Here is a 24,288-nt window from a genome sequence, read left to right on the forward strand (position 1 = left end):
GGCTCACTGGGACACCCCCTACCCATGATCAGTTGTGCCCATATCAGGCAGCCAGTGGAATGCTGGGAAACAGAGATGATGCCTCATCTCCAGTTACTCCAATCATTCATGTCTTCAGTCTTGAAACAAACAACAAGTCAATAATGCCAGAACAGCTACAGTATTAGAAGAGTGTAAGATGGTTTTTATGAAGTGTACTTGACACTTTTAACACAAAAACTTCCACAAGTATTTACGAGTACATTCGAGTTGGAAAAAGACAGAGGAAAAACTGAAAAAGCGTCATTTTAAAATTGCAATATTTCACAATATTAAAGTTTGTACAGTATTTTTCATCAAACAATTGCAGAAAAAATGTAGTGTATTTACTCATAGAAGCTACTTAAAAGAATTGTTGACAAAAAAAAATAAAAAAATCTGTCATTTACTCTCCTTCATGTTGTTCCAAACTTGTATGTGTGTGTGTGTGTATATATATATATATATATATATATGTGTGTGTGTATATACACGTGTATCGTATATATATATATATATATACACACACACAGTCTTTAATACATACAACTTTTCTAACATTCACTTAAATATTTTTGGTTTAATATTATAACTATTTTAATTATGAGGGTTTTTTATATCCCTGTAAATGTGTGAAAAGCAACATTACAATTTTATATTGTAGATCATTATTTCCTTTGCACAAATACACAATCAACACACTTTTTTTTTTTTTTAGCTTCCTTCAAATTTATTTTACAGCTGTAATTCAGACCAATTATCCAGGTTACATCTCTCTGACACATTATATTCATGCTACAATTTCAGCTGATTCATCCAGAGCACGCAAAAGAATTCAGCAATTCTATTTAATTCATTAAAAACATAGGAAAATAATAAATAAAATATTGTTTCTCATCACCATGTTTATACTATTTCCTTCATTTTTAACATGATTCTGTTTAGGTGTTGTCTTCACATGCAACGCTCCATTCGTTCTCTTATTCTTAGAGTGAAATCAATAGGAAATCAGATCAGTTGTTTATGATCATGAATGAATGAATACAACAAATAAATGGAAAGGAAAACTGGGATAAAAAAACAAAAACAGATCAGTAACTGTGTTACAGTGGAGCTTGTGTTGAGAAATAATATTTTGGAAATAAAAAGCGTTACACATTGTGAACAGCTCAGTCTTAGAAATTATTAGAAACATGATCACTAATAAACTGCCTAATGATTTAGACATAAATAAAATGCAAAAAACTACAAACTAAACCTACAGACCCATGACCTAAACAAATAAAACATACACATTTGGGGTAAATTACACAAGTTTAATACATCCTGCTTCACGTGCATGTAAATGAATGTATGCACAAACAGGGACAGCTATACAGCGAATCCATCTTAAAGACATTTAAACAGAACATACAGCAGATGATAATACTGTGATTAAATTAAGATCTCAGTTTCAAACACCACACACACACACACAGAAATGAAGGTTTCTTATATGTCTGCATGTTTAGGTTCATTCCTATCAAAAATAAAATAAAAATATGCATGTATTCTGACAGATAAAAGAAAAGAGAAGATCTAAAAGGTTACAAGTGTCAGGGTTCCCAAATTGTTTGGCCAATGACTTTTTCCATGACCATTTTTTAGGATTTTAGCCAGTTTTACACTTCTGTAATTGTAATATTCCCAGATTTCCATGACAGGGTACCCTGAATTGTGTATATGAGATGATCAAATTGAGCATGAATCATCTTAGTCTGAAGGATACAGATCACAGTTATTCATATTTTCTGGCATAATAGTAATAATACTGTTAATGTGTATTAACTAAAATGCTGAGCTGATTAAACCATGGCACTAGGGAATTATGGGTAAAATTACAGCCAAAACAAAATACAACAGCACACTGAGTGATAATGCGTCTAGAACCTGATTTGTTCAAATAAATTTGCAAAAATGTATCACACTAAAAAGGATGCATCTGTTAACAATTTTGGGTCAGTGTGAAACAACTATGGAATTAAAGAATGAAAATCCCTGATGTTACTGAACTATATGGGAAACATACTGTATGTTTTGTGCAGATGAATCCCTTTACCCACAATCCTCCTGTGCTTAAATTGAACCCAGCTGTCTGAGGATGGGTTTATGCTTTCTGAAACCACAAACCTGAGGAATGCAAACACTCATTACCTTAGCCTTGAGAATACAGATGGATTAAGATTAAATGACCTGGCACAAAGGTGTGTGTTTGTATGTATCTGACTGAACCCAAACTCCTGTTCCACACACACACCACATGTGGCTGAAATTGAGCACAGCTAAGCACTGCATGATTATATTTGACAGTACATGCCCACTGGATGCCATTAAAACAAGAGACGGCTCACATAAACATGACACAGCAACGTGTCCTCAATCATGTCCTCAGTGACTACACTGCCTTACTGTTTAGAAAAATATAAATGTATCAAACTACTGAAAACCATTTCCAGTTAATGTTACGAAACACTTGAACTTGAATGATTAGAACTTGTATAGTGTGATTTCTGGATAATGAAAATGGCACAGGTCTGTTTGTTAAAAATGTGGATACACGAAAACAACCCAGGACAATGTTTATGAAGTGACTGTGAGGTTTGTGCTAGTGAGAGCCAATCAAATGCATGGTCAATAACTTTGAGTTTAAAAAGTTTGTGGTCGGCAAGTTTTTTTTGTCTTATGCTCACCAATGCTGGATTTATTTAAATAGTAAAAAAAAATAATTTTGTGAATTGTTACAAACAAAAAACTTGTCTATTTAAATGCATTTTAAAAAGTAATTTATTCCTGTGATGTGATGCATCATTACTCCAGTCTTTAGTGACATGTGATCCTTAAGAAATCATTTTAATATGCCGATTTGCTATACTGATTTATTATCATTTGTGTTGAAAACAGTTGTGCTGCTTAATATGTGATTTTGTCTTTTGATGAATGGCGTTTGAAATAAAAATCCTTTGTAACCTAAATGTCTTTACCGTCACTTCTGGTCAAATTAATGCATCCTTTCTGAAAAAAACAAACAAATGAACTAATCAATAAATAAAAAATGACTGACTCCAAACTTTTGAATGTGTGACAATCTCTACAATTATCAAATTTTTTGAGTCAGCTAGACTAACACCAGCTTCATTATCCATAATGATAGATGAATGCTCTAAGCAAAAATACTTCCTTGTATCCTGTTGTTGTGGAAACTAATTCATGCTTCAATTAAGATTGATCAAAATTATTTTAACTTCTGTAGACAAATGCAGTGTGATAACCAGTGCATTACAGCAGCTGTTGGCAAGATAAAGCTTGGATCATGGAGCTTGGAGCAGGAAGACTGTATGTACACTGTAAGAAAAGTCCTTGTGTGTGTGTGTGTGTTTGTTGATATAACACAGCAGTAGGTTTGGGGATGAAAGGGGTTAAAGGCAAATAAAAATAAATTCGCTTGTTGTCCTTTACATTGGAGGATTTCAGGTTTTCCAATGATACTGTAACTAACTAACCACTCATCCTCTTTCCTCTGGATCACCCATTGCCCACCGTGACCTTTTCTGGCATGGTGGTCCCATGTGTGAGTGAGAGGAGGTTTAATAGTTGGTGTCTGTCCGGTAGCGGGTATGGTGAGAGTCTGCGGTCAGCTGAGTGGTCTCTGTGGCAGAGGACGGCTGCACCACGATGGGGCTGCTGCCATCTGTGGAAACAGACACCAGCGTCACGCTGCTTTATAATATGAGCAGCTCAAACTGAACCCTGTTGCTAAGCATTACAGGCATGATTGTGATTCAAATACTGAACAGACCTTTTATTGGCTAAATAAACAATCTGAAGGCATTTTAACTGTAATTCTAAGAAAAACTGGCAAAAATACTGGGCAGGACTTTATTCACTGCGATTTGATTGAAACCAATGATATTATTGACCCACCTGTACGGCCTTCGTTATGACAGCAGAAAATAAAGGTTTCAGAAGCAGATAAAATGATGACATTGTGATGAAAGATTATGAAACAATCATTATTGCTTTACAATAACATGCACTGAACTATGGACATTTATTAAAGACCCCATGAAACAGTTTGATTTACACAGCATTTCCCATTTAAAAATCAGGAAGTAGGGAAGTAGAATATATTGAAGGTCTTAAAGCAAACAAGCAAACAAAAATAAGCGACTGATGTTAAAATTAATAATAATTAATATGTATAAAAAAAACACTACAAACTAAACTCAGTTTTAAATGCTGTGGTTTTAGGCATCACAACATTTTAATATTCATTAACTCTGATTACATTTAATAGTGCTATTGTAAATTTTTAAAGCAACTGTACAGTTCTTATTTGTCTAAATATTGTTTTTTTAATTAACATTTAAAATAAATGTTCACTCAGTTTAATTTATTAAAGTAAATTAAATAATGTCGATTTAGGTTAAGGTTTTTGCATTCTTCGTTACATTTGGTTATTTATATGACTAAACACTGAAATAATAAACAGTAAAAAATAAAATTAAAATTAAATTCAAAACATTAAAGGGACAGCTCACTCAAAAATGAAAATTCTGTCATCATTTACTCAACATCAAGTTGTTCTAAACCTGTTTGATTTTCAAAATAATTTGAAGAATTTGGGTAACCAAACAGTCCCCACTTACTTCTATAGTACTATGAGGGATACTATGGAAGTCACCAAAAACTGTTTGGACACCAACATTCATCAAAATATCTTCTTTTGTTCAGAAAAAAGAATATCTGGTTTGGAACAACCTGAGGGTGAGGACATGATTTTTGGGTGAACTATCACTTTAAGACACCAAACAATAATTTGCTACTTGCTATTGGTTGTCAGTGGTAGGTGGTATGTGGGGAATGGGACAGTCACAGTCTAGAAAACATTTTACTGGACTTCTAGAAGTTTATTACACTACCTTTTGTAATTTCACTAACTTATGAATGGTATTAAAAAGCTAACAGACATGGACTATAATAGCCACAAAACTTCCATTTTGATTTCATGTCAACATTACCATGTTTATTTGACTATTGTAAATGAATGTGTGTCAGTGCATCTCACCTCTCTCATCAGACTGCATCTGAGCTTCCAAGTCTTCAGGAGACACATAGAATTCTGGCTCATCTGACCGAGGAGGATGAGGTTTACACTTCCCACAGCAGCAGTTACAACAGCAGCAGAGACAACAGCAGAAATAACAGCCTGTGGCCACACCGCAGAATATAAACAATGCCTGTCCAGAAGGTGAAAAAAAAAAAAGAGGAATTCAACATAAATAACAACGTGAACACAAATGCACTACTATCCAAAAGTTTGGGGTCAGAAGCTTCGTATGCACACCAAGGTTTTTTTTTCTTGTAGTTTATTTTAAAATGTAATCTTGTGATGTTAAAGCTGAATTTCCAGCATCATTACTCCAGGCTTCAGTGTCACGTGATCCTTCAGAAATCATTCTAGTATGCCGATTTGCTGCTCTAGGAACATTTATTATTATTACCAATGTTGAAAATAGATCTGTGGTTTAATATTTTGTCAAAACTGTTGACCACAAACTTTTGAATGGCAGTGTGTGCAACTTAGAATATATATTTTGTGTGTGCTTGTGTGTATGACTAACCTTGGCCCACCAGCTGGACAATACAAAGTATGTGTTAACATTCTCCTCTCCAAACTGTTCTGCCACATAGAGGCCCAGAGATCCGTATTTGTCATAGATGTTGCGTTTAGTGGGGTCTGACAGAATGGTATGAGCATTGTTGATTTCTTTGAATTTCTCAACCGCTTCTGGATTGTCAGGATTCTTGTCAGGGTGGAACTTCAGAGCTAGTTTTCTGCAAATCAGAAGAGCAGAAATAAAATGAACTTCCTAAAAAATGAATGCAACCATGACCTTTGTATGGCATCCTTGCCAATCTGCTTTTAGGGGTGTTAACGATAAACTATTACTATGTTAAAGGGGTCCTATTATGCTTTTTCACTTTTTGAATTTTAGTCAGTGTGTAGTGTATATGTTTGGGCATAAAAATAAAGATCTACAAAGTTATACATCTCAAAGTCTACTCCAAAGGGAGATATTTAGTTTTTTTTAAAAATCCCTTATCAAGAACCACAATGAACGGCTCGTTTGGACTACAAAGTTGATATCTTGTATTTTGTGATAATCACAAAAATAAATCCCGCCTACGGAAATTCGAGTGGTTGGGGGGTGGGGAGAACGCTTGGTTGAGCACTGCACGTTTCAAAATCGAAACTCTGTGCGGGTGTTTTTATATCACTGTATTTCTGATGGAAACCAACAGTTTTCAGAAAATGATGGATGTCATTTTCATTTCATTTTGCATGTAATGTCTGATAAAGCAGCTCTGCTTTGTGTAAAGCGTTACTGGAGAAACCTCTATCTCTCCTGCTCCAACAGCGCCTCCAGCTGGCAGAGAATTAATGTGCATATATATGCCACCACAAATAGTGCAAGTCTGTGGGACTATGGTATAAATAAATTCAACTGTATAACAGTTTCATTGCAATTCATGTTATAATGTTAGAATTAAATAACAATAAACATATTACCGTTGCACTTATCTGTACATAGTAAATGCAGTTATTTTTAAGCTGTTGTTGTCATGACATCCTATCAAAAATGTGATTTAGCCAAAAAACAATAACGTTACCACTTTAATATGTCTTGCAATATCCGTGCGTGCAAAGGTTCTGCACAATCCTCTCTTGTTCAATATTCTCGGGGTCTGAATTGACAGATATAATTTGTCTATGATATGGCTTGCTGCTTTAGCAAGGGGCGGGGCAGTACTGAAACGCTGTCTAAGCTGTTCGCCAATCAAAACGCACTGGGACAGCTAACCAATCACAACACATTTAGTTTTTCGGAAGGCGGGCCTTCATCAAACCCGGAACTAATCGAGCCATTTGTGCCAGACTGTGGAGAAAGGTATTGTAATAATGTAAATTATGTGAAAACTAATGCGGTTTTCGAACCACCAAGCATGAGAGCATGTTCTAGTACACCCCCAAAACAAAATCAAGACTTTGTAAAAGAGCATAATAGGACCCCTTTAAAAATGAACCCTTTTCACAGACTGTGTTTATGCATTTCCACAGTTATTAAAGGGTTAGTTCACCCAAAAATGACAATTCTGTCACTAATTACTCACCCTCATGTCGTTCCAAACCTGTAAGACCTTCGTTTATCTTTAGAACACAAATTAAGATATTTTGATGAAATGCGAGAGCTTTCTGACCCTGCATAGACAGCAACGCAACTGACACGTTCAAGGCCCAGAAAGGTAGTAAGGACATCGTTAAATTAGTCCATGTGACATCAGTGGTTCAACTGTAATTTTATGTAACTACAAGAATATTGTGCTCAAGTAAAACAAAAATAACGACTTATAGAAAAAAAATTCTCTTCAATGTCAGTCTCTGCTGCACATTCAGGAGAGTACCACGACACACATGAGTGATGCTGCTGATGAAGGAGCTGGCGTTCTGATGTAAAACCCAGATGTGCTGCACCTTGTTTGCAAGCAGAGGACTGCACACTCAGCAAAGACTGACATGAAAGTTTTCATGACATGAAAGAAATTATTTTCGCAGCTTCATAACATTACGGTTGAACCACTGATGTCATATGAACTAATTTAACGATGTCTTACGGGTTTGGAACAACATGAGGGTGCGCAATTAATGACAGGGATTTTCTTTTTGAACTATCCATTTAACATTGTAAATAAAGCAAGGTTTTTTATTGTTATTTATTTTTTTGTATTTTTATTGTACATATATAACACTTTATATTCCATTACTTTAAAAAAGTGCAACAATCAAGCTCTCAATATTTTTATCATCTTTTGGAAAATCATAAAAATGCTTGAATGGATTGTTTTTCCTTTGCTATTGGAACAAATCACAATGCAAAAATGACATTTGTTATAGTTTCCATTCACCACTATAGAAGTTCACCCGACTATGATGCCTTCAACTACTAATAACTCCAGGTTATACTAACTATCAACTATTCTTTAAAAATAGCATGTAAAATATTAAGTATTATTTCATGATAAATGCTAGCAAGCATAATCAGTCACCTGAATATTCATGCACATAGAAAATGTACATACTGTTCAAAGTATGCATACTATATAAAACAGCAGCAGTTAGAACAGTATGGTAGTAAGTTTTCATGAGAGTATGTGAGGAAAAGTTCTGTCGCCTCCGAGTGGATTTAATTGGAAACGCAAATGGATAGTTCACCCAAAACTGTCATCATTTACTCACTCTCACTTTCCAAACCATTATGACTTACTTTCTTCTGTGGCAATACATACAGGGCTGGAACGACACGAGGGTGAGTAAATGATGACAGAATGGGTGAACTATCCCTTTAAGACACTGAAATTTTTGTTTCTTCGCATAATCGTTTATGAGTAAAATTACAAAAATAAATAATAAAAGGAAAGAACCCCCACACCGAAACGATTCGTTGCATTTTATCCACTATTATTAATGGCAATGTTGCAACAATCTTTCTATGTCCATTAAGAGCATCTTACCTGTAGGATTTCTTTATGTCTTCTGGTGGCGTGTTTTTATCAACTCCCAGGATCACATATAGTGATTCCCCTGCTGTGGACAGTGAACGCTGTCTCTGCTGCTCCGCCATTACTCGCACACGCGTGCAAACACACTCCACTCACACCACAACCACCTCCTCTTTCTGAAAGAAAAAGCAGAGAAACAGATGTTATATGCGCTGCATATACTCCTGTGTCTCCTTTTATTCTTGCACTGCTTTTTGTCTTTGTCTTTTTTACACAGCAGCATAACATAAAAAAATGAAAGCATACACATACTGCCATCCCAGTGATATGGCAATAAAACTTGAAATGATTTTATTATCATTATACACACTTTCAGTGAGTCCAAAACCCATTATCCATACCCTTTAGTGCAGCAAAACACCACCATTATTACATCAGTGAGAGTCATAGGCTCATCATTTCCCCAAATGTCCCTGTTCTGAGTCAGTGCATCAACAGCTGAAAGAAGTCACATGACTCTAGCATTCAGAGAGGAGTTGGAGATGAAGGGAGAGATGCTGGTTCTCTTTTGGGTGTGGTATTCTTTGCCAGGTCGAACCCTTGTATTTCTATACTATCCCTGGTATGACAATTAGAATTAATGTGCCATAATCATAGTTTGTTATATGACTATATAATAATAATTATGATTTTTGATGTGATTATTAAAACTAATTTCTTACAATACTATTGTACTGTACTTTTAATAAAATATTGAAGAAAGCTATTGTATAGTGCAACTGTAAAATTACAACACTAATATTCATATCTTAAACCATGAACTGATTCAAGTAGCAAAAAGAACAATATTGAGCTTCAATCTGATTGATCAGCATTTTTATTCTGGATAAGGAAAATAAAGTCTACATAATTTGCAAAAAGTTTTTTTTTTTTGCAGTGTGGCATTATTTTCAGGACAATTAAGCACATTTTCCCCTTTTTGAAGGTTCACTTCATGCAGATGGATAAAAGACTGGCTCAGTCAGAGTATTAGCTACATGATTGATAGGTGTGTGTACAAGTGAAAACACATGGAAAGAGAAAAGAAGATACACAGGGACACATGTCTTCCACACAGAGAGGATCAGAAGTTACATCCTCCAGTATGAATCAAAGACAATTAACCCATTAACCCGGAGTACTTCAGGTTAAGACACCTCCACACAAAATAGCTGCCAGGTGAGGAGACATTTCACATGTCAATAACCAGCTAATTGGAGAAAAAAAAATACATGTGTATGACGACTCTTTAAATCAAACACCACTTTTCCTTGTGAGGAGCTTGCTGTGCCGTGGTGCGAGACAGTTTCGCCTCCTTTCCGGGCTAATCGTGCAGCTTGTCAGCGAGAATTAGCAGATTAGTATTAGCAGAGCATCTGAATAAGTGAAGGGTTATTTCTGTCCCTTCTCAAACCCTGTGCACTTCTTCAACCGGGACACTCCCATAATTCCTCCAGGTGTGACATACTAATAGAGTGTGTTTGAGTGAGATTTTGCTGGGCTTCTGAATGAATGCCTGTATGTCACTGATGTCTTTGATGATCGGTGTTCAAACAAATACAACATCTGCTCAGATAATACTGGAGATTTCTAATACTATTGCTCATGCTTAGGATTTTCAAATCTATCATTATTATTATTATTATTATTATTAATTATTAGCTATTACTTTTTTAGACAATTACAAATCATGATTGTTGCTTGGCAATAGATTAGACAAACAAACAAACAAACAAAAAATCATGAATTAAAACAAAATAAAACAAAAACTTTGAAGAAAGGACCAGAATTTAGGGACCACAATACTGCGTTCAAAATCATGCTGTCATGTAATGAATTTGATATTTCTCAATTGTTAATAAAGTGCACTTCCAGTCAAAAGTTTGATCTTCGATTATGTTCACCAAGCCTGCATTTATTTGATCAAAAATACAGTAAAAAAATAGTAACAGTGTGAAATATTAGAATTTAAAATAAACGTTTTCTTTAAATAAATAAACTGTTTTTAAATCTAATTAATTTTCTGCATCACTGCAGTCTTCAGTCACATGATCCTTCAGAAATTATTCTAATATGCTGATTTGGTGCTCAAGAAACATTTCTTATTATTATCAATGTTGAAAACTGCTGTGATGCATTATATTTTTTCCTGAGAACCTGATACATGTCACAACATTTATTTTAAATGAAAATCTTTTAGAACATTTTAAAATGTCTTTATTTAAAAAAAATCAATTTAATGCATCCTTGCTGAATAAAACTCTTACTTTCTTAAAAAAATTAATACAACATTTTCGTACTTCAGCACACTAGCAACCACATCACAAAAACTACTCAAAACACCTTAGCAACCACATATCAACACGCTGGCAACCTCCCACAACACCTTAGCATCATGGCAGTATTTTTTACACAGAGAAACACCACCTACATTTACTGCAGAAAACAGAAAAAATTGATGTAAAAGTCTGTTGCTACAATTTGTATTTAATTGATATTTTTACTACAAGGTTGTGTGTTTAAATAATGTGTCAGAAATAAGTGTGTGTGTCTGGGCTGCTAGCAGACGGGCTTCGTGCTTCAGCGGTTGATTAAATGAGATTAATAGAGTTTGCATCAGGACCAGGGCTCTGCAATGCAGCCTTACACCAAAACACTACATCCATCTCTCTCGCTCCCACACACACTCCCCCCCCCTCCCCTCCTGTCTCTGCACCACCATATGCTCCGACTTCTTTAGTGGCCATCTCAGTCTGTGGACTAGAGACGGCTGCCAAAGTCTCCACAGCTTAATGAACATCACTGTCCATGTCTTTCCTATAGGTTTATCCATCATATCAAGTTCTCTGTCTGGTCCCTCTGTTTGTGTTCTACCATCCTCCCACGTCACTCTGTTTGCATCCCCTATTCTCTGTCTATCCGAGCAGGTGAAGCGATGTGGCTTATATGTGCTGCTGGTTTTAAAAGGTCTGTTTGTAGAGGGATGGAATAGCAAGAGCGAATGGAGCATGTTTGATGAGAGTCTGTTCACAATGAACAAATACACACACATACAGGATAGTGTCGATGTACCTAAAACCAGAGTCATTATGGTCAACCAAAACTTAAAACTTAAATTAACAATTTTAAAAAATTAATTACTTGAAATAAAATAAAAAATTAACAAATAAAAAAGTAAACTTTTTTTCAGCTGGTAGCAAAATTTCTCATTTTTTTATTTAGTTTAAAGCGATAGTGAACATTTTGTCAACCTCATGTCCTTTCAAAACTGTATGAGTTTCTTTCTTCTGTTGAGCACAAAATATATTTAAAAAAAATGAGGGTAACCGAACAATTGATGGTAGCCATTGACTTACAGTATATATTTTTTTCTCCATACAATCGAAGTCAAAGGCTAACAGCAACTGTTTGGTTTGGCGCCAACATTCTTCAAAATATCTTCTTTTGTGTTCAAAAGAAAAAAGAAACTGGTTTGGAAAAGCTTGAAGGCGAGCAAATGTCAGAATTTTATTTTTGGTGAACTATACCTTTAAGTTGAAACACTAAAATAACAATAACTTAAACTAAAACTTAATAAAATGTAGACATAAAAAAACTAAACTAATACAATGCAAAAAAAAAAATCAAAAATAAAATTAAAACTGAAAATATAAAAATTTAAAAACTTAAAATATATATATTTTTTAAGAACTAATAGTGTCAATTATACTAAAGCAACACTGCCTAAAACAATGTGTCATTATTGATTATTGATAGGAGCTTCAAAAAGTAGCGGCAACTGAATGGATCTGAAGCATCTATCAAAACAACATAAGGAGCAAACAGGTGGTGCACAAAACATCTCAAAGAACAAGAATAGAGACCAAACAAATGAGGGGTAGATAAATGTGATGAACGAACAGCTGAAAGCACTAATTTTATGTAAAGTCACATGGTCGTGTGTTGATTAAAAAAAAATCTTGGCATTTTTCTAATATCAGATATAAAGAAACTAAGATCCACAACAAGATTACCATGGTAACTGTCATGGAAATTGATATTTCCTGATATTATCTGTTACAGTCCAGGATCACACAATCTAAACACACTCATTAGTGTTCATCATTTCATGTCATTGTTCTGCTTTCTGTCAGTCTACATCCAAATACAGGACTATAAAACACTGTGAAATTAGGGATGTTCATTTTAACCGTTAACCAACCGAGAAGAATTTTGACCGATTAATACAATCAGTTAAACGGTTTAAAGTCACTTATTTATTAATTTTTTTCAGTAATTTCTGAAAATATTGATTTTGGATCATTTTTAACCAAAAAAAGTTACGGACTGCAGCTTTAAGAAGAGTGGTACTGAATGATGACACACACAAAAAAAAAAAACACACTGAAACTGGAAGATGGGCTAATATTGTCGAACAAAGTGTCAATCTTGCAATAGAGTGCACAAGTTGTATGGATCTTTTTTGACAGTTTATGGGGTTTTGTCCTCTTTTGGAGGTTGACATCTTTGTATGGAAAATATCAATATGAAGATTCTTTAATGTTCATTAAATTTTTTCCAAAGAAGCACAGCATTTTCATGCAGGGTTTACCCTGTGTTTTGTGACTTGATGAAAAGCTAATAATTTAACAAATCAAAAAAAATATAAACTTTACATAAATAATAATAAAAAATAAAAAAACACTTACTACAATGTATTATATAATAGCCTATTTCATTTGTTTACCTGCATGTTGTGACCAATAAATGACATCAGATAACTACAAACATGCAAAACTACAATCCAATCATTTAAAATCTGAGAGGGTTCTGACAAAAAAAAAAGTTTGGAAGTCCCTGTTTTGAGAAAAGGTGATTGACTACGTTCCCTCCTGTGACAGCATACACAGTGACCTACATTAAATATATTTGCTATGTGAGGTGTGAATTTTTAGGTCACGTCTACTCTTCCTCCTATACCGGTTGTCCTTTTTTCCCTCAATCTCTACAATAAAAGCATCCTTATTTTCTTTGAATATTTCTCTCATTTTCTGTTGGGTGCTTTGTTGATGCTGTGAACTACACCTTATACAAAAGAAGGAAGTTTGTAGGATAAAAGTAAAATGTTTTGTATGCATTTAGGTGAACAAGTATACTTATAGACTCTCTTCAGTGTGATGTAATCTATAACAATCATTTTTAACAGAGCTTTAATATTACTATGATGATCACACCTGCTATCATCATCTGTAATTTATCAAAACTGAATCATCAACTGAGATGCATTCAAAATTGTTTATGTGTTATATTCTACCATAAACAATCTCTTGACCATGTAGTAAGAATTCTTAACATTTTCTAGCCAATAGATTGTAACATTTATTTGTAAACTTTGATCATTTAAACAGCAGTTTCATAAAGATATCAATCCAGTGTGACCATTTTTTTTTTAATTATTATTATTATTATCAGACTCAAAGAGTGTCTATTCAACTACTGAAGTGAAGTCTCATTCTGGCAGTTAAACACGTGGAACTGTCAGTGCGTCTGTGTTAAATATAGTGTGTCCCATATATCTGGCTGAGTGAGAATTGTATGAGCTTGTTGTGTGGTGGTTTCCCCAAACAAGATCTTCTCAGGGCAACCAATACAGAGCCATATCTCTCAAAATATTATAAGTCATAGATAGACATATAAAAAAGCATTTTCACTAATATATAACTAGCATCTATCTCATATGCCAAAATGTTTCTTGAGGGGTCAACTATGGTCCTCATCAGTTGTTAACATTTGATTCGTGCTTTCAGTTTTACATATCAAGAAAAAGAATATCTTGACTACAAGTCTGGAACATTATGAATGTGAGAAAGGTAAACTGCAACATACAGGCGAAATGCCTTACTATGATTGAATGATTTCATTTTTGCAACTATTCCATAAATTTGCAATGGGTGTAACTGACTGAAACAGACTAATACAACCTCAACAGATGAGTAAACAACTAACCTCTCAGACATCATCACTGTTTTGTCATATCCAAATCATTGGTGCACTGTGACCTTCATACAATAGTACAGTGTTTACCAAAGACTTTAAAACTAATGGTCCAAAAGGTCAGTGACTATTAAAATAATAACCTTAACAGCTGTAAAATTAAAATATACACTTCAGTTCAAAGGGTCAGTAAGTTTAAATAAATATATATATTAAAAAAATTCAGCAAGGATGCATTAAATTAAACAAAAGTGACAGTAATATTTCAAAATATTTCTGTTTCAAGTAAATGCTGTTCCTTTGAACTTTCATTTAAAAGAATTCTTTAAAAAAGCATAGCTGTTTTCAACAAAAATCTTAATAAATGTTTCTTAAGCAGCAAATCAGCATGTTAGAATAACTTCTGCCTGAAGATTGGGGTAATGACTCTGAAAATTCAGCTTTGCCTTAACTAGGGATGTAACGATTACCGGTTTGACGATAAATCATGATAAAATTCCCCACGGTTAGTATTACCGTTTCATATTTTAAATATCATTAAAACCGTATTAGATTACGGCGATTTGAACAACTCACGATAAATAAATACAGTCCAGCATAAAGCAGAGTTTTAAGTAACAGTGTCACGTGTGCACAGCTCGCAGAGTAGTTCAGTTTTGAGTGAAAACATTGCGGAAACGCTGGGAGGTTTTAAAAGCGTGCTAAGAGAATTATACAAATGAATATATGAATTAATTAATTATATGAATGTACCTCTGAAGGTTCTGACTGTCTTCAGAAACGATTCGATGGCATTTTGTTTTCATCTTCGCGCCATGTAATACCTAAAGGAGGTGTTCTTAATCGCAATACTGCTTTGTTCACGGAGTTTACGGGAAACAGCTGTTATTCAGCTTTTCCATCAGCGCCACCTGCTGTCAGTGAGCGGATTTATAGAGACTTATTACATTTACATTCAGCCTGTGTGCAGTTTCTGTCTGGCCAAAAACAGACTGCATTTTTATATCCTGCTATAAATTTTGACCGGCTTATGAAAAACAAGCTTATGTGGATTCTACACATTTAAACAATTCAGATAAGTTATCTAGAATTATTTATGGAGCAGATAAAATACATATAATAATTTATTAATCAATTATCATTTTGATTGAACTCTTTTCTTTAAAGGCTGAAATGTGAGGTTTACCTTTTTATGAAACTTTTCCAAAGCTTTATTTGAACATAACATTAGATATATGAACATGCTATTAAACCTTTGTCAGTCAAGTTGTCATTTAAAATCAGAACATCATTGGTAATGTTGATGTTAACAGAAAGTCATTTTATTTGTTGTTTGTTGATTTTTAAAAATAAAACTTGAAGTGATTTATGTGTTGATACTTTTTAAACATCTCCAGCACATTTTAACAATACCGTGATAATACATTTGTCTGACTGTACTGTGTGATTATTTTTTAAATAATGTTAAGCAAAGAAGGGATTTTACATTCTTATTTCAGAAGTCCATCACACACCACTGTTCTAACTGTACAAACCCCACTGTTATAGACAACACAGAGCTTGTTAGCTTATGTTGACTGGAATACTGACTAAACAAAAACCCTAACGAATCCTGGCACAGCGGTGAGGGAAAACAACTTCTAAAGAAAGTGAAGTTAATTAGCTAATGGAGTGCAAAGGTGCTTTCAGCAGGTCTTCTGTATGAGATGGGCCACTCAGAGTAATGCAGCAATTTAGAAACAAGTTTAGGACAAAATAGAAAGCCAACGCACAATGGTATTCAAAACTGAGATTTGGCAGATAAAATACATGCTAATGACAACAGAAGTATGTGGGAGACTGAGCACTTCAGACAAAGCACAAAGATGAAAAAAAGAAGGAAAACTGGACCGATGGTAGCAGAAATTCATACAACTAGAACAAGCGGAAAAAACAACAACTTTGAAACACAGCAACCAAGATAATTCAGTTACATGTTACAGTTCAACAGAAATGTTGACGTGTTAATTCACCAAAAAAATTACAACACTTTCAACATTTACTCACACTAAAGTTCCAACCCGCATGACTTCCTTCTGTGGTATTTAAAAGAAAATGCTTTTAAGATTGTCAGCAAGGAATCAGATTTGGTTACCATTGACGTCTACTCTTTGAAAAAAAATATATATATAAAAAATCCTCACCGGTACATTTATAATTTGCGTGAGGAATTGATGACAGAATTTAGATTCTTGGGTGAGCTATCCCTTTAAATTGCTCAGCACAACTTAATCACCAAAATCACTTTATCAAATTTACAATCAAGAATAATTAGCAGTAGCAGCTGATGTACATTGAGCTAAACTCTATGAGAAAGAGAAAGTACAAAGTAGTGAGGTGGTTAAGGGTTATGAGTCACAATGCAGAACTCATGTGACCACACACACACACACATATATATATATATATATATATATATATATATATATATATATATATATATATATATATATATATAAATTATAGCCATCAATCAAAAATCATATACATTTACTAATTACTTATTAGATTTCCCTGTTAAGCCTACTAGAATGGGTTGATATGTGTTGATAATTAACTCAAAGACTTGATAGCAATACAGTCAAGGGCCTATCACTTCTCTATCTGTAAGCATACAGGAAAGCCAGTGAAAACTGGCAGTATCTAGTCTAAGAGGGTTAGAAAGCAAACCACTGTTTGAGATTGAGCAGCAACTTCAATCTAACGAATAACCGCAAATACTGATGACAGTCTGGTGGGAAGAGTTTCAATGCTGATGGAGGCCCGTGTTGACTGACGGGTTGGAGATTTAGAGCCTTTAATCTCTCTATTCTGCGCTCAGCATCCATATTGGTTTGCTTGTTAAAGGAATAGTTCACCCAAATGTATCATCATTTACTTGTTTCAAGTCTGTACCACTTCTGAAACACAAACGGAGATGCAGGATGACAGCCGCAGTCACCGATCACTTTAACGGTATGGAAAATAAAATGAACGGTTAATTTACTGAATCTGTCAGTCTTTTAACATTTAATGTTGTGTCCCAGAAATAAAGTCAGTCATGCGGGTTTCAAACGACATGATTTTTTTTTTTTTTTACTAATGGTGAACTATCCCTTTAATGCATTCAGATTTCTCGCTCAAAAACCTACTAATTTACAACAGTAACGTTACTAATCCATGAGCAAGGATAGCAGGATTGAGGCGCACAGATAGGATTTCCCTCTGGCTGCGTGCTCATTTCTTACCGTCAAGGGAGAAGCGTAGGCAGAAGTGCAGTTCCCCAGTTGTTAGTAAATTAATTCCTGTATCTATAAGCGGCCTTCAAGCAGGAGTAAACGGATAAGGCGTCCTAGTCTTGTGATCGCGAGCAGCGTCCGTCTCCGATCTATGGAATTCATGCGCTGACGTCACGCCCCAAGGGAAAATGGGCGGAAACGAAAAAGGAAGCCGTTTGCATGACGACATGACCAAATCAAACGGTCACATTTCTGACCGTAAAGCGATCCACTGAAAGACTGCTATGTTTTCAGCGTCAACATTATTGAGAGGATGCCAAGGTAGTGCTGGCTTATGAAAACATTCAAAAATAAATAAATAAAATAAAGTAAAAAATAAATAGAAGTTACAACGAACGTAATATTTTAGTTATTTTGATAATACTTTAAATTATTAATATAGTTTTTAAATGTAAGTTCTCTACCTCGATGCATTCAATCGGCAGCCAATCCAAACGAGGCAGCGCTGAAATCTCGTTTTCCTTAAAAACCGCGAGAGCTTAGTACGGCCTTTCTCCCCGAGCTGCTGGCGAGGAGAGTGTACACAAACAGGTAAAATTAAACATTTGTTTTGCACAATCGACAAGTTATTTTAGTTGTCGAAAACGAATGGTAATATATAAAAGCTTGGAGAATATCCGTGCTTATTAACGGTTATATGGGTTTGTTGTTACGGACATTTTTAAATCTGTTTTGATCTCCTCTCCAGCGGAACAGGCTTCAATGTTATGATACAGGCCTTTATAATTAGAGCTTCCGGTCATCACAAGCGAAAATGTAATCTTGCTTGATTTCTATAACATTGTTTATTTACATATTCTCACTTTGTATTAGCTGACTCGTTATCGTTTCTATAGCTTGTTGTATTAGCGCCCTCGTCTTTATTTGACTAAAATCTTTAAAAAGTAAACATAATAGTATGTTTTACACACGTGCATGCATGTGTGCGTATTTTTTTTATTAGATATAATTTGTATGTATACTTTATGCCAATGTAGAACACTTCATGATGAGTTATGCTGAAAAGCCAGAGGACATAACACGAGAGGAGTGGATGGAAAAGCTCAATAATGTTCATATTCAGCGGGCAGACATGAATCGGCTGATTATGAATTATCTGGTGACAGGTAGGTGATCAACTGACCACTTTTATTTTTTCACCTTCCATTGCAGCTTTAATACAACTGTCAGAAGATCTATATCATCATTTGTTTGTTTTTATTTACATAGAGGGCTTTAAAGAGGCAGCTGAGAAGTTCAGGATGGAATCAGGCATTGAACCAAGTGTTGATCTGGACTCTCTGGATGAAAGGATAAAAATTAGGGAGATGGTGCTGAAGGGACAAATTCAAGAGGCAATTGCACTTATAAACAGTCTGCATCCTGAGCTGCTGGACACTAACCGATATCTGTACTTCCATCTTCAGGTAAGCAGGTTAATGACATTTGGCTTATGATATACAGTATATATTACATATCTTCATACGTTTGAGGGCTGGATTTTGACACAGAAAACACCCTATAAATGTATGAATGTCATTGCATAGATAACAACATATCGGACAAATTGTCATCTGCCAACAAATGATACCCCTTTGTGCTACAACTGTAGTTCAGTGTGAATGTGTTCCACTAATATTTGAAAAAAAAGTGTTCAGATACTTTGTCTTCCATTTGAAAAGCAGATCTATTGCTTTATCATTTAGAACCTAACAAACCAACTAAAAAAGTTTTTTTAATCTAACGACAATAAATGTGGCTTAAGTCCAAATACCTCTTGGGCCCACTCAAAGGTATGCACTGTTGGACTTTTATGGTTGTTAACTTTAATATTAAATATTTATTATTATATAAAAAAGTTGTACTGTTCCACGGTGACTCAAACTGTCAACTGTCCGATGCTAAATCACAAGGGAATGATTTTCAATTTACAACAAGTAAAGTTTATCTGCTTTCCTCCTTTAGCAACAACACCTGATAGAGTTGATTCGCCTGCGGGAAACTGAGGCTGCATTGGAGTTTGCTCAGACACAGCTGGCTGAACAGGGAGAGGAAAGCCGAGAGTGTCTGACAGAGATGGAGCGCACCCTCGCACTCCTGGCGTTTGATAACCCAGAAGAGTCGCCCTTCGGTGACCTGCTTAACATGATGCAGAGACAGAAGGTAAAGTTGGTTGTTCTATCTTATCTTTATAAATAATGCCATTTTTAATATATTATTAAGCAGGGTATAAAATTAACACCTGCCCACCAGCCAGTTGGTAATTTTTACATATTGGCATCTTGAACCCATTTTAGATTGACATTTAATAAAAAAAAAATATATATGGCTATTCCAGCCCTGCAGGACATCAAAGTTCAGTTTCAAGGCCAGTACAGTGTGAGGGCAGATAACTATTTGGTTTACTTAAAGAAGCCATGTTTGTTCAATATACAGAAAGATATTTTACATATTTGAATAGGCTATACAACAATTGAAAAGTTTGGGGTCTGTAAAAATGTTTTTTTTTTTTGTCCTTAATGTCCACCAAGGCTATATTTGGTTGATCAATAATGTAGTAAAACAGTAATATTCTAAAATAGTTTTAGAATTTAAAAAGTTGTGCAGCCTAATATTTTTAGGAAAACCATGATACATTATTTTCAGGATTCTTTGAATAGTTCAAAAGAAACAGTGTTAATTTGAAATAGAAATCATTTGTAACAAAGTCTTTTGCTGCAATTTAATTCTTTATCAATTTAATATTCTGGATTATGTGAGTCTTAAAGGAACACTCCACTTTTTTTGGCTCATTTTCCAACTCCCCTAGAGTTAAACAGTTGAGTTTTACCGTTTTTGAATCCATTCAGCTGATCTCTGGGTCTGGCAGTAGCACTTTTAGCTTAGCTTAGCATAGATCATTGAATCGGATTAGACCACAGCTTCAGTGTGGAAAGGTCTGAAAGACATCACCAATTACAAGACACCATCCCCCAGCACTGTGGCGAATCAACAACTGGCCGACTACCTGAATGAGTTCTACTGCAGATTTGAAAAAACACCATTCACACCTCCTGCAACCCCCCTCTCCCTCACACCTGCACTGCCAGGTCTTCAAAAAGAACAAGAGAAGGAAGACACCAGGCCCAGACGGTGTGACACCAGCCTATCTGAAATCCTGTGCTGACCAGCTGGCGCCCATCTTCACACAGATCTGTCCCTTCATGCTTCAAATGCTCCACCATCATCCCCGTCCCAAAGAAACCCAAGATAACAGGACTTAATGACTACAGACCTGTGGCTCATGAAGTCATTTGAAAAAACGGTTTTGGCTTATCTGAAGGACATCACTGGACCCTTACTGGACCCCCTGCAGTTTGCCTACAGAGCAAACAGGTCTGTGGATGATGCTGTCAATATGGGACTGCATTACATACTGCAACACCTGGACAGACCAGGGACTTATGTGAGGAACCTGTTTGTGGACTTCAGCTCTGCCTTTAACACGATCATTCCAAACCTCCTCCTGCCCAAACTAACTCAGCTCTCCGTCCCCACCTCTGCCTGTCAGTGGATCAACAGTTTCCTGACAGACAGGCAGCAGCTAGTGAGGCTGGGAAAATACACATCCAGCACCCGCACCATCAGCACTGTAGCTCCTCAGGGCTGCGTTCTCTCCCTACTGCTCTTCTCCCTCTACACAGACTGCACATCTAAAGAGCCCTCTGTCAAGCTCCTGTAGTTTGCAGATGACACCACACTGATCGGCCTCATCCAAGACGGTGACGAGTCTGCTTACAGACAGGAGGTTAAGGAGCTGGCTGTCTGGTGCGGTCTTAACAACCTGGAGCTTAACACGCTCAAAACTGTGGAGATGATCGTGGACTTCAGGAGAAACCCCCCCCCCCCCCCCCCCCCCCCCCCCACTCACCATCATGAACAGCACTGTGACTACAGTGGAGTAATTCAGATTCCTGGGCAGTACCATCTCCCAGGACCTGAAGTGGGACATTCACATTGACTCTATTGTCAGAAAGGCCCAGCAGAGGTTGTACTTTCTTCGCCAGCTGAGGAAGTTCAACCTGCCACAGGAGCTGCTGAAACAGTTCTACTCCGCCATCATTGAATCCATCCTCTGCACTTCAGTAACTGTCTGGTTCAGCTCAGCTACCAAATCTAACCTCAGAAGACTACGGAGGGTAGTCCGGACTGCTGAGCGAATCATTGGTACAACCCTCCCCACGCTGCAAGAACTGTACTTATCCAGAGTGAGCAAAAGGGCTGGTAAAATCACTCTGGACCCCTCACATCCAGAACTGTTACTGTTACCCCCTCCCTCTTTGAACTGTTACCGTCTGGTCGACGCTACAGAGCTGTGAGCACCAGAACGACCAGACACAGAAACAGTTTCTTCCCTCAGGCAATACATCTCATGAACATTTAACTCTTAACAATAAACATGAAACACACAACAATATCACACTTTTTATTTTTTATTTAGCACATACTTATTACATTTCAAATTTGCACCCAACATACCTGTATATACTGAATTGTCTAATTTGTATACTGTTTGTGCTATTTTGCATATTGTCCATTTTGTATATTTGTACATTATTATTATTATTACTATTATTTTAAATTTTTTTTATTATGTGTCCTGTCGCTGTCATTCTGTCTCACTGTGGAGCTACTGTCACTAAAACAAATTAATTGTATGTGCAAACATACCTGGCAATAAAGCTCATTCTGATTCTATAACAGGTGTGGAGCGAGGTAAACCAGGCGGTGCTGGACTATGAAAACAGGGAGTCGACACCGAAACTTGCCAAACTCCTCAAACTGCTGCTGTGGGCTCAGAATGAGTTGGACCAGAAGAAAGTCAAGTACCCCAAAATGACAGATCTCAGCAAAGGCACCATCGAGGACCCCAAGTGAAAACGAACCGGCAACTCTATGCTTGCATTCTGCGGGGAACAAAATGGACACTTTCCCTTTCCTTAACTATTTATACTCAGTGACTGACACTCAAACATCCTTTTATCAACCTTTTGTTTGTTTACTTGTTGCTTATCAAAGACTTTGCATTAAATGGGCTGTGGAATTGAGATTAAGATTTAAGGGTGACTCCTAGCCAAAATGGAAACACTTTTTATTGCAGATGGATTTCTGTGATTTGTTACCACAATGTTTGACTTGCTGAGTTGAATTGATTGCATTTTAGACATTGTTTTTGCAGAGGATTATTACTTATTTTGTCAATGAATGTTCAGAAAGTCTACGAATATAGTTGAGGACTGAACCACACTATTTAGATTTAACTTTAATATTTGACTGTGTCCACTGATGTGAGGTACCTACGGCGCAACAGTGGTGTCATCAAGGACAGTGGATTGATTGTACCAATGCGGAGAACGAGTTCTGTGTGCTTTCACAACTTTTATTTGCAGTGCACAGGTATACATTTTGTATGCGTGTTAAAGGGCCCTGTCAAAGAAAATCTGCCCTTTTTCGAGTACTAATGTTATTGCATTATAATGTTATAAAGTCATGTGACATTGTTTTCTACTGTACATTGTCATAGTATTCCTGCTTACATTGACATTCAATTGTGATTTATAGATATTGCAGAGATCAAATTGTAAGCTTCTGAAGTCAGATGCTTTACATAGTTATTAAATATTCTTTTTTTAAAACCCCAAACTCCATTTGATTTTCAAAATTGCTACTGTTGTTGAATGCTATGGCCAAATACTTATGCAGTGATGCCCAATTAATTGTTGCAGACTGTTTTTTACCTAATCAAAATGGCAAATTGAAGCCCGGCCTTGGCTCTCTTATGACTGATTATGATCATTGTTTTCGGTTGGTAGATAAAAGATGCAAACCAGAAATCACACTTCAAATGAGTCAGAATAAGAATATGTTATGGTAACTTGGACAAGTCTATTTCTTGGACAGTGCAGTCTTATCCAGGTAATATGTTATTAACTTATGTTATTAACTTAGACCTAAACTATTCTTTTCTCGTGTATAATGTAGTGAAATTCGATTAATGAATAAATTGTTCTTTTGAGTCGTTCACTATATAACTATTAATAATAATGACAATTTTCTTTATCAGACATGCCTGACTCATAATAAAAAGTTGAATAATTTGATCCAGCTGGAGTGAACGAAAGAGTTTCCTGATGGAGTGAAAATAAATAGCTTAGTAGAAATATCACTTGATTCGTTTATGACCGACATTTCTCCAACATGCATACGAAGTTTAAATAAAGGTAATTTAAAAGTACAAAACGTTTTCAGTCAAGAAATCCAAATCCATTTTAACGTTGTTTAAAGTAAAAGCAAATTATATATATGATCTAAAGTTTGTTTTAGG

At 35.6% G+C, this 24,288-nt stretch overlaps 2 protein-coding genes across 5 annotated transcripts; one reads left to right on the top strand and one right to left on the bottom strand.

Annotated features, from left to right (window-relative positions):
* Positions 1-734: 734 nt before the first annotated feature.
* LOC306860408 (dnaJ homolog subfamily C member 5-like) lies at positions 735-18,060 on the bottom strand. 2 transcript variants are annotated; one of them, XR_013783381.1, is made up of 6 exons: positions 17,895-18,045; positions 8,629-8,792; positions 5,679-5,892; positions 5,123-5,294; positions 3,558-3,745; positions 2,931-3,069 (listed from the first exon to the last, which is right to left on the bottom strand). XR_013783381.1 is itself a non-coding variant. In XM_079402092.1 (5 exons), exons 2-5 carry the CDS (start codon positions 8,736-8,738, stop codon positions 3,642-3,644), a joined length of 600 nt encoding a protein of 199 aa, XP_079258218.1. In that variant the 5' UTR covers positions 8,739-8,792; positions 17,895-18,060; the 3' UTR covers positions 735-3,641. The 2 variants fall into 2 exon arrangements, 1 of the variants encoding a protein (XP_079258218.1); XM_079402092.1 differs by having other exon boundaries at positions 735-3,745; positions 17,895-18,060.
* LOC306860407 (glucose-induced degradation protein 8-B homolog) lies at positions 17,827-23,603 on the top strand. 3 transcript variants are annotated; one of them, XM_079402091.1, is made up of 6 exons: positions 18,419-18,476; positions 18,634-18,701; positions 18,923-19,051; positions 19,155-19,351; positions 19,890-20,087; positions 22,668-23,603. In XM_079402091.1, exons 3-6 carry the CDS (start codon positions 18,931-18,933, stop codon positions 22,839-22,841), a joined length of 690 nt encoding a protein of 229 aa, XP_079258217.1. In that variant the 5' UTR covers positions 18,419-18,476; positions 18,634-18,701; positions 18,923-18,930; the 3' UTR covers positions 22,842-23,603. The 3 variants fall into 3 exon arrangements, with proteins under 3 accessions (XP_079258216.1, XP_079258215.1, XP_079258217.1); XM_079402090.1 differs by lacking the exon at positions 18,634-18,701 and having other exon boundaries at positions 17,827-18,476; XM_079402089.1 differs by lacking the exons at positions 18,419-18,476; positions 18,634-18,701 and adding an exon at positions 17,827-18,206.
* The last annotated feature ends 685 nt before the right edge of the window (positions 23,604-24,288 follow it).

This window comes from Barbus barbus, assembly GCF_936440315.1.
Source record: "Barbus barbus genome assembly, chromosome: 41".
NCBI classification, from domain to species: domain Eukaryota; kingdom Metazoa; phylum Chordata; class Actinopteri; order Cypriniformes; family Cyprinidae; genus Barbus; species Barbus barbus.